The 13422-nt window shown below is 40.5% G+C and overlaps 1 protein-coding gene across 2 annotated transcripts in view; it reads left to right on the top strand.

Moving 5' to 3' along the window:
• STX7 (syntaxin 7) overlaps positions 1-13422 on the top strand; it is a 33979-nt gene that overhangs the window by 3737 nt on the left and 16820 nt on the right. For both annotated transcript variants that reach the window (XM_075145848.1, XM_075145847.1), the window contains one exon: positions 3136-3289. In XM_075145848.1, the coding sequence (XP_075001949.1) occupies positions 3208-3289 (82 nt within the window). In that variant the 5' untranslated portion in view covers positions 3136-3207. The remainder of the gene's footprint in view (positions 1-3135; positions 3290-13422) is intronic.

Below are 13422 nucleotides of genomic sequence, written 5' to 3'. Positions count from 1 at the left end.
TTGATGAAGCGTTCTGATTCTTTATTTCATTTGTGCCAGTAGACTCAGTTCTTCGGACTTTCTTCAGTAGCTTGACAAGCCGAGTTGCCACTAGGTATACTCCCATTCAAAGACAGAGGTGTTGAGCGGAAGATGAAAGGTACAATCAAAAGCTCACACCCAGCTGAAACTTTTAGAGGAACTGAATACTACCACAGATGCAGCTCTGTTCCAGTTTGAATGCAAAGGGTACTTCCCTCAACTGCAGCTGATTATTAACTTTACCTTTTTAACAGTTATGCAGGCAGATACCAAAATACGTCATGACAGAGTAGTTAAATGCTGTAGAAGTGAAAAGGGGTAATTTCTATGGAAATTCAGAGTTTGATGAATGCTCCTATCACCTTGATATGGAAGGAGATGGTTGGTGCACACGTCTGTTTTGTTTCCTGGTGGTTGAAACCTTGACCTTGTCAAAGCCATTAGCAAAACTCCCGTTGACTTCCCGAGGGCTCAGCTATTTGTGTTTTCAGAGGAGTTTGAGTAACACTGCGCTAACAAGCAAAGGATGTGTGAGTGGAAGTAGGGTGTTCGTTGGGTTCAGACGCCCGTGTTGCTGTGAGAACTGGAATGAGGAAGAAGTTCACACTTCCCGTTTAAAAAATAATAATAAACAAATACAAGATTTTCCTTCTCTTTTGGCTGTTCAGTTTGTTTTTTCTTGACTTGGGGAGTTTTTTGTGAAGACTGGGAAGTGATAAGAGCTGGTGGCTGACCTGTTACCTCTATTTCTGTCTGTTACCCAGACCAGTAGCTTACCCTGTCACTAACCCGTATTACTAACATGCTCGGGAATAGCATTGCTGGTGGAAGAATTTGTACGGCGTAAAACAGCTGTGAATTTACACTGCTATCCTACAAATTTACTGTAAATCTCAGTTGAAATATATCTGTTGATACAAAGAATTGTAGCTAGCATTGTAGTTAGCATGCTACTAACGTGTCTAGAAATAGTTGTAACTTTTAAGAGAAACAAACAATGTCAACAGTTCTGAGAAATCTTCTTTTTCAAACTAACTTCTTTTAGGTGGTTTCTTTGGATTTTATGCCTACAATTGTATTCTCTGCTAAATTGATAGAATTTCCTTACTTAGGCAATACACCAAGGTATAGAACCGTTTATTCGCTATAAAGTTTTCTTGGGTTTGGTTTTGCAATACAAATTCTGTTGCCTAGAGTTTCCAAAAAGATCAAGGGTTGTTATGCCAGCCTTGGACCAGATAAGTGGGATTTAGGCTGGCTGGCTGACTGACTTCAGACTTTAGTCTGTGACCCGAAACAACTTGAATCTGCATGTGGTACAGACAAAGACAGGAAACAATACTGCAGAGAGCTACCATGACTCGCGGGCAATTGTGCAGCAAGTACGTAGAAGAGTGCAAATACACTCCCTGTCGCTCATCTGCACCAAGTTGTTCATTACCAGGGGACATTTCAGGGCCTGAAGGCTCCAAGCAGGGTTTAGGACCCTGGTGCAGCAGCCATTTCAAAATCGTGCAGGATTTATCTTCACGGTAGTAGCTGCTTGTTCATCCGGCATAGGTAATGTAACCTGCAGGGCAGCGGGAATGAGCCTGACCTCTGTAGTTATGTCCCTGGTGAAGTTCTGGTGGGATGTGTCTGACCAGTGCAATGTCTTGGCAGCTCCACTAGAGATCATTTCATATCATAGAGATAGGAAAACAATCACGTTTTAAAACAACCAGGGTGTTGCTGCGCTAGGTGAAAGAAAATAATACTTAGCAACAAGGACTGTTAATTGTTTTTTTTTTTTTTAAAAAGTTCATAAGGACTTGAGTTTGCAAACTGTAGCACGCTTGACAAATCAGTTGGCCTTTTCATTTCCTTCTTTTCTGTTTAAATATTTAAACGTGCTTTCTCTCTCTCCCTGAAATCGAGTTTTAGCAGTGTCTGTTAAACAGAAGCTGACAGGCCAGGAGAAGAGGACGTTTCTTGGAAGGCACATGATTTGGGTTGAACAGTAGAAGTGTGGGGAACTGGTGAGGTTAAAATGTTGAACCCATGAAAGTGATGTGCAGGAGAGTGGAAAGGATAAAGTTAAGACTAAGCACAGCCTGGATGAAATTGTGGGATTGTGTCGGGTGCACGTATACTTGATTAGTCTGCATTTTCACTGCAGAACAGGTAAATTGCCAGTTTTGATTTGCACGTGTATCGTAACTGTGTCTTGTTAATTTAGATTTGGAGTATCTTTGAGCTTGTGCTGAAATTTGGCCTGCATGGGTGGAAAGCAGGCTAAGACATTTCTAGTAGTTATATGCTGCATGATTGTATATGTGTGCTTTTAGGGCAAGTGTATCTGTGAGTATTTGTGTTGTCAGATTTTGACCTTTTTATATAAGATATGATAGTTCTGGGTGCAAAAAACACCCCTAAAAATGCATTTGTGTACCCAAGTTTTTGAAAAATGAGTTCATATTGAGAAACACAGCAGCTGAAACAGGATAAAGTGGCAATTCATAGAATTCAGATGAAACTGGATTACAGCTAAAACTGAAGTTGATACAAATGGTTGGTGTTTAGAGGGAATTGGGTGTCTCCTTCATTCTGATATCTTGTGTGATATCTGCTGGTTTTCTTCCAGTGGTTTATATATGCTAGGTTGTATTGGTAGGATGGGGATGCACAGTATGGAAATAACCATAATTCATCAGAGGATTTGGCATTGACAGATTAAACATACAGCTTTTTTCTGGAATGGCAACAAATGAAAATGCATACTTTTTCATTGCTTACAGTGGGGAAAAGATGTAAGAAGTTTGACAAAGGATGTAGTTTCTGTGATGTAGCTGCTGTAGTGTAATTGCAGATCTTAAGCTGTGTTTATTACTAAGAATCTCAATAGTAAGAGTTATTGTAGGAAATTAAAAAAGGACGTCATATTCTTATTCAATACTTTTTTAAGAAAGCGTTCCCTTAAATGCCGTCTTTGAAGTACTATGTTTGCGGAGAGGGTAAACATTAGTATATGGAGTTTTCTTTAATCTTTTCCTATGTATTATTCTTTAAGATGATGAAGACCTTTGTAAACCAATGACCAAGACATAATTCTGTTTTCTGGGGTTTTCTGGTTAGGTGTCCTTAATTGGTGGAGACTGTCTGACTTGTTCCCATCGTGGATGAACTTGACAGCGAATCTACTCAGCCATGTCGTACAGTGCGGGTTTTGGGGATCCTAATCAACTAGCCCAACGCATAACTTCTAACATCCAGAAGATCACGCAATGCTGTAAGTTGGATTTATGCATGTTTTATATAAAACTTTAGTAATGGTGGTGCCCCCCATTCGAGCTTAGTTTCTCAGATTCATTCATGGGAATTCTGTCTTTGACTTCATCTGCTCGTTTGACAGGTTTGTGGCACCCCACACAGCAGATCCAGTCCTTTGTATGTATGGTTAAGTGTGATCTGTCCTGGGGAAGTATAGTATCACTCTGTATTCACCAAATGAATAAATAATTAGTAAGATGGCTGCTGGTAATAAGCCAGCTTTGTCCTGGCCAGTTATGTGGCACCTTAAGATGCTAGGTTGAGATGTTTGCTGAGCAAGGGTTGCATCAAATATTTGCTGGAGCTTGAATTGTTTAGCAGGGAAAGAAGCTGTGGCCTTGCAGCTTGCCCTTGGAAGGGCATACATATTAGATAATGTAAATAAGATTGTGCAAGTTTTAATATACCTGTGCTTAGATTCATGCCACCTAATTTTTTTAGCCACCTAACTGGGGTGTTCACATTAGAGGTAAGTTATGTTTCTGCGGTTTTCAGTCCTTTTCCCTTTCCCTTCATTTTCCATTATATTTTTAATACATGTGAGTGTATATATATAAAGCAAATACAACTTGATCTCACAAATTACACAAAGTATATTGTTCATCAGAAGGGAGCTGGTCAAATCATGCATTACAACAATTTAAAGGGATATCCATTACAATGTCCACCCCTGGTCCCTTTGGGCCAGGTTATAGGGTTTAACATTGCAATGAACTCCTCCCCTTGCTCCTAGCCTGGCTAGCAACAAGCCTGCTATGTCCTGGGCTTATCCATGGCCACAGGCTTTGAGGTGCTCCAGCATAACCTCATGCACAGCTACTGATGTGCATTATTAACTCTATCCCAACCGAAACCAGGACAGTATGTCAGATTTTATTAAAACTTTGATCTTTGTTTTGCAAGACGAGTTTTAGGAGTTGGTATTTGTAGCACAGATTAATGGCACAGATTGGGCTTTTGCCTGTTTTTTCAGCTACATTTTGTATTTTCTTCCAGAAGGAATTTCTTTAAATCTCAACAGGCAGGAAGAAAAATTGCAATTTTGCTTTCTTGAAAAGTTTCTGTACATTAGGGTTGTAATTCCTCAACCTAAAATTAACAAACTAGCTCTGTAAAAGCCCTTATGCTTTATTTCCTAAAATCTGCTCAATGAATTCACTCAGTCTCATGGCTTCTAACTTGGTCTTCCAGAGGCACCTGCCAACCTATAACAGACACCGAGGCCCCAAGTTGTAAAAAAGAAGTCTCGGTTGTCAGGTGAAAACGTAAAGTGGAATATATGGTTGAAACTGGAGCATTGTGAAGACAGTCGCTGAACATAATTTACCATCTTGTGCTGAACTCAGCGAGTCCTTAGTCTCATCCTGTCTCTTCCATCTCCTCTCTTGCTTCTGCTGTGTCTCCCCTCCCCTTGTGACAAACAAGGCATACTAAGAGCAAGCTGTCAAGGCTTAGATAGAAGGAGACGTGCGACAGGAGTTACCTGCAATCCTGCTCTCCTTTCCTTTTTGAAATTTAGATGGCTAAAGTCTGAGCAATGGACAGGTGCTTCTGCCATTCCAAGACCCAAATCCAAATCTCTCTTAGCCCTACTGCTGCATGGCTTCAGAAGCAGGAGCTTTGCCTTCAAAAGCTCCAGCCAAGCACTCTTCTAGGACGGGTAGGAACACAGCTGGATTCAATCCCTCGCTCTTCTGTAGATCTGACTGAACTCTAACCTCTCAGTTGTAGTCCATTCTCCTCTGGTAGATTTTATGAGGATCTGGATCCTATGGGCATGCTGAACATGTTTCCCGGACTGAGCTTTCTAAGGGCTTATGTACACTTTTCTAGCTATTTTGTTCCCATGTGTAGTACCTATCCAGGTTTCTGTTGGAAGGTGTGAGCTGCAGTAACTTCCAGGTCAAAGGGGAGAAAGTTGCAAGTTTAGGGAACTATTCAGGTAGTCAGCTGCTGAGCAGGTGTCTCTTAGACTGCAATTTATCATCTTGGTTAGGGAGGGAGGGGGAGAGAAACAGGAATCTTGACCCTAAATCCATGTTTTTCCTTCTAAGCAGTTGACTTGATTTTGCACTTCTGTCCAGAAATGCTTAGCATTTGTGAGATGTGTCAACACATTTGAAATCTTCTTGGTTAACCTGGAGTTGTGTAGCTACTCTGGTTTTCAGAGTGAGATTAATAGAGTAAGAGAGGTTCGTTTCAGATTACCGAACCATTTCAGGAGGTCCCTCAAAACTAATTCACACTTCTGCTAACATGCAAGCAAACTGTGAATACTACTACAGAGATGTAGATGAGATACAGATTAGTTGAAAGGAAGCTGGCTCTTCCAGCTAGAAGCTGGCCCTTTAACTTGTGGGAGAAATTCAGAAGAACCTTGTAAATTAGACAACACTGTGCTGCTGAGATTTCATAATACACCAGAGTTTTATAGTATTGGTCGGAACAACAATCTTTACTGTAAGATTTCTTCAAGGTTGAATTATTACACACACCCCCTTCAAGTAATAAATTTGATGTTTCTTGATTAACTTTTTAATATGCCATACATATACAAAATAAAATACATATATTAAATACCTCTCATTTCATAATGCATCCACATGACACTGCTGTTGTATTAATACTTGTGATCCTTATCTCCCTTCTTTCCTAGTTCATGTAGCCCACTGTTACTGATTGACAAGCAAAGCTCATCTCTATGCTGGATAGGCACACCACTTCAATAATTAAATCAATTGCAAGACAGTATTCTTTTTGGTTTGTGTTGTTCTGTGGTAATGGAGAGGACCTATATTTCTATCAGGTAACAACTGGGTTAGCTTAGCACCCTTTTTACTTAAAAGAACATGTTTTATTGATCTGTTGATCCAATCATGCAGTTGATTGTTATGTTGAAAATGTGGTAAGAGTTGTAAATTGCTTGTCCCTTGCCTGAACTGCTGGTGAACTACTACAGTAAATGCTATCTGTAGTAGGTTGTTTGAGTTTCTTTGGAGGAGAGGGTGTTGGTGGGTCATTTTTAGGACCTTGAAGATATAAGCGAGCTAGCTAATGGGAAGCAGCATACACTGCTGTCTGCACTGAGCTCTCTTGGAAACTTAAGCCAGGAGGGCACCTCTATGTGTTTGGGATCCCAAATCCCAGAGCATTCTGTGAAAAGAAGGTTCTTTCGGCTGTTCTTTAAAGAAGGATCCGTGCTCTGTTTTATGTTTCCAGCATTTCTGCAGAAGTAAGTGATTATTACATCACTTAGCAACATCTAGGGAATGGAGTCTGCTTTCCTCAGCCTGAAACTCATGTTTTGCTTATCAGCGACATATGCAAGCAGAGATTTAGGGAACTAGTCTGCAGAGCATTTCACCGTGCCTTTTGTTAAAACTGTTCCACTGAGCAGCTGGAATTGCAAAACTTAAGGGTCGTCTTGGTATCCGATGTAGAGGGGCAGGCCTCAGGCAGGAGAGGGAGAGTTAGGCTCTCAGACCCACTCCTAGTGTTTTTAGAGAATCCACGTGACTCCCTTTGAGCAGTGCCGTAACACCTGGGGGGCCTGAATCACATGCGCTTGAATGAGCTGCAGTGTTGTGTGCTGAACCTTGGTGAGGTCAGCGATGCCTGCGAGCTGTGTCTCGCTGGTTTGGTTTCGGGTCTGTGTTACAGTGATGAGAAGCAGATCTGCAAACAGCTAGGGAACCTTCAGATTTAAATAATAGAACCAAAGAAGTGTATAATGAGCTTTGGCACCTCTTAGGCTTAGGCAGCTGCTAAATTTCTGTGTTACTAGAACACAGTTTAAGATTAAGGTTTGAAAGTCTGTCTGTCTGGGATCTGGTCCAAAGTAACAGTAATTCTCATTCCAGGCCTATCTTATATCTGATTACAAAATCTACATGACACACATTGTGTTGGACTTTTGAAATATGAATTTAAAGGTGGTTAAGGTTTGTCCCTAACTTTCTGAATATGAAGAACAGGAATATGGAGAACAGAATATAAGGAATAATGCAGGGTGTAGAGCTCCAACCTGTCTGGGCTTTGCAGATGGAGAACCTATTATCAAGGTGTTTTAATCAGTGTTTACTGAAGGAGCAGTAGTTCCAGAACTGGGTTTCATAGGTTGCACTCTCACTTATGTGGCAGCTTAATGGCAGAGAAATCTCAATGCCTTGCTTCAGTATTTCCTTGAAATATTTCCTGTTGGTCATTCGTTTACAGCAACTGGATAGTCAAGGAATGAGTGTGATGCACAGAAACAAGATGAGCTAGCAAAAAATATTTCTTTGTGACAAAACAAGTCCTGACTGCTTACAAATCTTTATTTCTACCGGGCATGTTCATTTATCATACTAGGGATATGCCTAGTAGGATGACAGCATCGAGTCCATATTGTGATTTTTTTTTCTTTTTTTTTTTTCTTCCTCCGCTTCTTGAAGAGCATGTCACAATCAGAGGAAATCTGATCTTTCAACAAATGGAAAGATTAAAGTAGAATAAGTAAAACAAACAAAAAGCCTAATTTAAAAGCTTTACAATATGTTAACTTCAGGCTTCTTATAACTGTGAAGATGAGGGGGAGCAGTTCATTGAAGTCTGACTGTTTTCTGCATTTTAAAGAATTGATTCTCTGTGTGTAGCAAAAAGAGGGAAAGCATTTTGTTTAAAAAGATGTTCCAAAGAGGGAGCAAAGTGGGAGTTGCATTCATCTACAGGGACAACTCCACAGTTATAAGAGTAGGAAGGATATGGTTAGAGGAGTAGGGGCCTCTTCTACTCAGCTGGAAAGATTTGACTCATGTCTCTGACAGGAACTGTGCAAGAAGAAGTAACCAGCCGTGGTTTTTCCGCCCCCCACATACTTCTTCTCAAGTCTCTCTCCTGTGTGGGGGTCATTGAGGAAGCAGACTTGTATGCCTTTGTTTTGCTTTGCTCCTAATAATTTTCTTTTCCTAATATATGACAAACCAAATATGTCACTGAGTGCAATCCCCGAAAAAAAGCAAGAACGATACAGGCTAGAAAGATAGCTATCATGTCTCCACTGGCATCTTAAGCCAGGCTTTGGGAGCTGTTGGTTTAGAAGCAGTTTAGAATGCTGCCTTTTGCTTGGGAACACAGAACAAAGCCTGGTCTTGATGAAGTACACCCAGTCTTTGAGTTTTAGACAATTTCTGTTTTGCAAACTGTAATCAAGCAGTTACAGAACCTACGCTAACTGAAGTGAGGCATTCATATTCCCTCCCTACCTCTCCCTTCCTAACTCCTCCATTTTATAAAGGTCGTGGCAGGATTTTGGGCAGTGGTAGTTGCAAAGTCAGTAAGAATGGTATAATCTACCCTTGCTCAGTATTGGCAAGGTCAGTGATAGAGTATTTGACTTGTTCATGCACACCGAAAATCAGCCCAGCTGGAGAAACATATGCTCTGCATACTGCAAGATAATAAAAATAAAATAAAATTCAGTAGTCGCAATCCACTTATGGCTAGAGGGAGTCTGCCTGGCTTTGAGAGATTCTTTCTCATAAAGACTTTTGCTTTCTGCTGACTTTCTTTTCTGTTTGTTAAGGTAGCACAAACACCGATTCATATAGAGCACATTCCCAGAAGGTCAACTTCAGCCGGCAGAGATCCCTCTGTCATATGATACCTCTCCTGTGACAGCATTCTGTTGCATCCCAAGTTTTCTATAAGCAAGCAGTATTTTCACTGAATGTTGTTAAAATGGGTGTTGAATTACATCAATCATATGACTTTGCCTTTCACTGTAACTGTAGAAAATCATAAACACAGATTAAACCCTGAAGAATATTAGAGTTCTGATATATGCCTTTTTGTTGTGGTTTAAGCCTGGTAGGTAGCTAAAACGTTCAGCTAAAACAGGCTGAAACGTTCATGAAAAACTATGTCTGCCGCTGTGTTTGTAACACCAACAGATTCACATGATTATTCTTTAGCTAAAGAAGGATGCAGATGGGCCAGTGAAAAGTAAATGAAATCGCTGAGGTGTTGAAATCAGAGCCTGTATGAAAACAAAATTCTGTTTTGTCTAAAGTGCGGTTTTGTACAGGTGTGGTTTTAAAGCAAGTAGGCTTAAAGTAGAGCTTGTTGAGACTTTGAACGATAATATTGTCAGAAATTTCCAATTAGCTGCAGTTAACCAGAATTTAACTTTGTGGGAACATACTAGTTGGAACAAATCTTTTTTTTATTATTGTTGCTGTTGTCAGGAAGGTTTATGAGATTTAGGATGATGTTTCAGTAAAACCGGGAAAAGGCTGGTTATTTAGGGGTTTTAAGCACCCATTATCGTCCTCCATGTTCCATTCCTTTTCCAAGGCTGAGGAATTGAACTTGAATCTGCTATATCCAATTCATAACCTGAATATGAAGGATAATAGGAGGAGGAATTCAGATATTTTGGGTCTTTCTAAATGCCTATCTTTCTGCAATGAGGTAAAGTCATGAAGCCCATTTCTTTTAGAAATAAACTATTTCTGAAAACTTCAAGCATGAATTATTTGCATAATATTTGCAAAATTCCTAAAGGCTTTGTTCTATGTAAAGTAGCATATATACTTAAGGTAGTATGCCTCACAGATTTGTTTATTAATTTGGAGAGTTTTGTTAATATTTTTCTGTGTTTAGTCGTGTTTGTTAAAAATATTTTGGTTCTATAGAAAATGACATATGAAAGTGTGTCTTATGTGGATGACAGTGCACAAGAAGGACAGGGATTTTTTTGCGCTAGCAGCAGAACAGAGTGAAAAACGGATCTTCCATGTACACCCCAGCACACTATTTGTGTTAGTATGTGCAGAAGAAGCAGAATTTTTCCTTGTCCTACACTGTTTTGCATTACCTTAGTTAACTAGTCTGGGCAAGGTGGGGACGAAAGAGCTCTGTAAATTAAGCCATCTTAGTTTGGAAGCGGTTTAAATAACTATTGTAAAACCACTGTGCAATTTACAAATAGTGAGGTGACCAATGAAGACATCCACAATTTTGTCTGCAACTGTTGCTTTTGCTTATGGAGCAAGTATAAATGGACTCACCTAGACAAGATAACTTTTGCAAAACAGCCTGCATTTGCAGCAGAGAGGGGAAGAGAAGCGGCCAGGGTCCTCATGCTCCTTCCTATCTCTTGAGAGTTATATTTCAGAGCCTCTCTAAGGTACTTAAAATACCTATTCTAGTTCAATTCTGTTGGGTTTTCCTCCTTGCGGGCAGAAGAGGAGATTGCATGGCAGTTTGATTGTCCAGAGAGCCCTCTATCAAATCTCCTATAAACTGGTGTGCAGGAGCCTGCATTCCAGCTAGGGCTCAGAGTAAACCCAGGTCAGTGATTGATTACAAATGACCCCCAGAGTAACAGCTACTTGCTTGTGTTGCTACGGTCTGTGATGTGTTGCATGTCTTTGCTTCCATGTTAGCTCCCGAGTTAGCTTCCTGAATTAATGACCTGACCTCTTTAAAAAACAAGCTTTCCTCATGTAGGTGGGTTGGGTTTATGGGGTTTGTGCAGCTACTGTTTACTGCAGAATCACGCATCATTTTCATAACTTAAGCTACTGGTATTCTTTAGAGAAACATTTAAACTTTGGGGTTTCAGGGAGTTACCAGGGATGTTTTAGGATAGGAATACAAAGTGATTACAGCTTGATTTAATGACTTTCCCTTGGCTGAGCTGTAATAATTGATCACCTGGTCAGTTATTGTGCACTTAATGTGTATTTAGTGTGCGCTACGCCCACATTAGAAGAACAGGCACTACTTCAATCCCACTTCCCAGTGTCCTTGGAAGACCATTGTAAATGGTAGTACACTAGCATGAAATAATTACAGCTGCACTGAAAAAAATGAAGGCAGGTCCTGAACTCCAGACATTGTTACTGATGTTCCTGATCTCTTGGGGACATGATGCTATTTAGAAATTCTAGAAGCTCTAATAAAATCCAACAGGAAAGAGTACAAGACTTGGTGTTTTCCCACTCTTACGTACTTACCAAGTCTTTAGTCCATAGAGCTCTGAGAACAATCTTCATCCCTATCCTCATTTTATTTTCTCCTTCCCATGCATACTTCAGTTACTGTTTCTCTGTGCCAACGTATTACCCTGTTTTAGAAAAATCAGTGTTATACAATGAGTTAAGACAGAATAAAACAAATCACTTAAAACCAAATCACTGAAGTTTTTGGATATTTAATTCCAATTAGGTGAGCTCTGGGGCATGGGGCTGCTTTTTACTAAGTTGGGGTCTTTTGACTGGTGTCCTGGATTTGATTCCTCTAGTGAACTGTCACTCTTGGTTAAAGTAGAGATAGCAAGGTGTACGGCATAGCGGCGTTGTAATTTATTTTAAATCTTTAGTGAGTGTGAACTACGCTAGTAGCTTTAAAGAGGTACTTACACTCATACAGGAAACTCCAATCTGCTGGTTTTATTGCAACTACATTAGGTTGCTCTATGTCACAGCTTTTATGAAAGATTGATCCAGCAATGTTTTCTGCAGTGTCTGACAGTCTTTAATCAAGTATTTTCAGTCAAAGTGCAGAAGGAAAACACATTGAATTGAATTTTAATAAATTGAGGAAGCCTGTGGTCCCCAGGCAAAAGCAGTTTGAACTGGTGTAAATTTTACAAATAATTCTTCTATTTCAATAATCTGCTCTGAAGTGACTCTGAAGTTTATTAGATTCCACACAACTTAATCTGTAACTGGATGTGCTGTTTGTTGACTCACTTGTTCAGCTGGAAGAAAGTAGGAGATTTCTTCATAGTTACCCAACCGGTGGCAGCATATGTAAGGTCTTCGATGAAGCATTTCTGAATGGCAACCGTGCTGGTGTTGTATACACTGCTTACTTGTCAGACGAAGCCATAGCTGAGCCCGAGCCTCACGTGGAGCAGACTTCGCGTTTGGTGTGCACAAAGGAACGCTTTGCTGATTCTGTTTATTCTGCTTGGGCTCAGGAACTAGGAAAATGACTGAAAATCAATGTCTTTAATTCCCCATTGTTAGTTTTAGTCCTGTGAACCTTAGGCAGTGATGAAAACCCTATCTGTCCCTTTTTAAGTAAAAGACAGTGGCATGGGGGGGACCCTCATCATTACAGTTAATATCCAGGAGCAGCTGTAGCTGCTGGTTGGAACAGTGCTCTGCTGCTTCTTCCTGTGACAGGTCCCAAGCCTTGCTGTTCTGTAAGGCAGGTTTCATTGTACTCGCCCTGCCTGCTTGTCTGGTTCTTGTTCTCTGCAATACAGTGCCTCGCCGGCGTTTTTTCCAAGCACACCCAATGGGTGCCGCATTTCCTGTGGAAGCATTAGACCGTAGCTTTATGAAACTGGGCAATGTGGTGGGTCTGGCTTGGATTGTAGCGCTGAAGGAAACCGCTGCTGCACGGCTATAATGCAATCTTGTGTGATCCAAGTAAGAACTGAGGTTCCAGGCTGCAAAGGGGTGATAAGCAGCACTCATTAAACATATTTTTTCCCCCCAGTTTCATGCTTCTATGTTGTGGCCTCCTTTTTAGGACTCTCTGCGTTATGTGTTGATTCACCTCACTCTCCAGCTGCAAAGCGGCAACAAGCTTGGTCATGGTCACTTGAGGGTTTAATGTTTGGTTTTCCAAATGTTAAATAGGGTGGAGGTTGAGATGGGAAGACAGGTGATTGTAGGTAGCCTGGGAAAGCTTCTCTCCTGTGGCTGGAGTTACTGGTAAGTGTTCCAAAGTAAGACCATCCTCAGTTTCCCTTGTCTCATGCTAGGGATGAACGTGATGCTTGGACACTTCTCAGCCCTGCCAGAGAAGGTGGGTGACCTACAGTCAGCTCTTCATTTTCCTCCTCTTAGTTTGCCTTTCAAACATTAGGATTTTACTCAAGGGTTTGTTTTTTTTTTTACCTTTTGTTCTGCAACAATACTATGGTGTTACAGCCTGTACAGTGATTACTAATTCTCAGTGGGGGATAACTTTGCCCCTCGTTTGGAGACATTTTAGTCTTCATTGCATTAATTTATTTATTTGTATCTTTATTTTAAGTTTGAAACTTCCTGTGTGATCTTAAACGTTTTCATCTTCAAGGAGCAGAACCAG

Source organism: Calonectris borealis, chromosome 3 (genome assembly GCF_964195595.1).
Source record: "Calonectris borealis chromosome 3, bCalBor7.hap1.2, whole genome shotgun sequence".
Classification (NCBI taxonomy): domain Eukaryota; kingdom Metazoa; phylum Chordata; class Aves; order Procellariiformes; family Procellariidae; genus Calonectris; species Calonectris borealis.
This window is presented reverse-complemented; position numbering and strand designations above follow the sequence as displayed.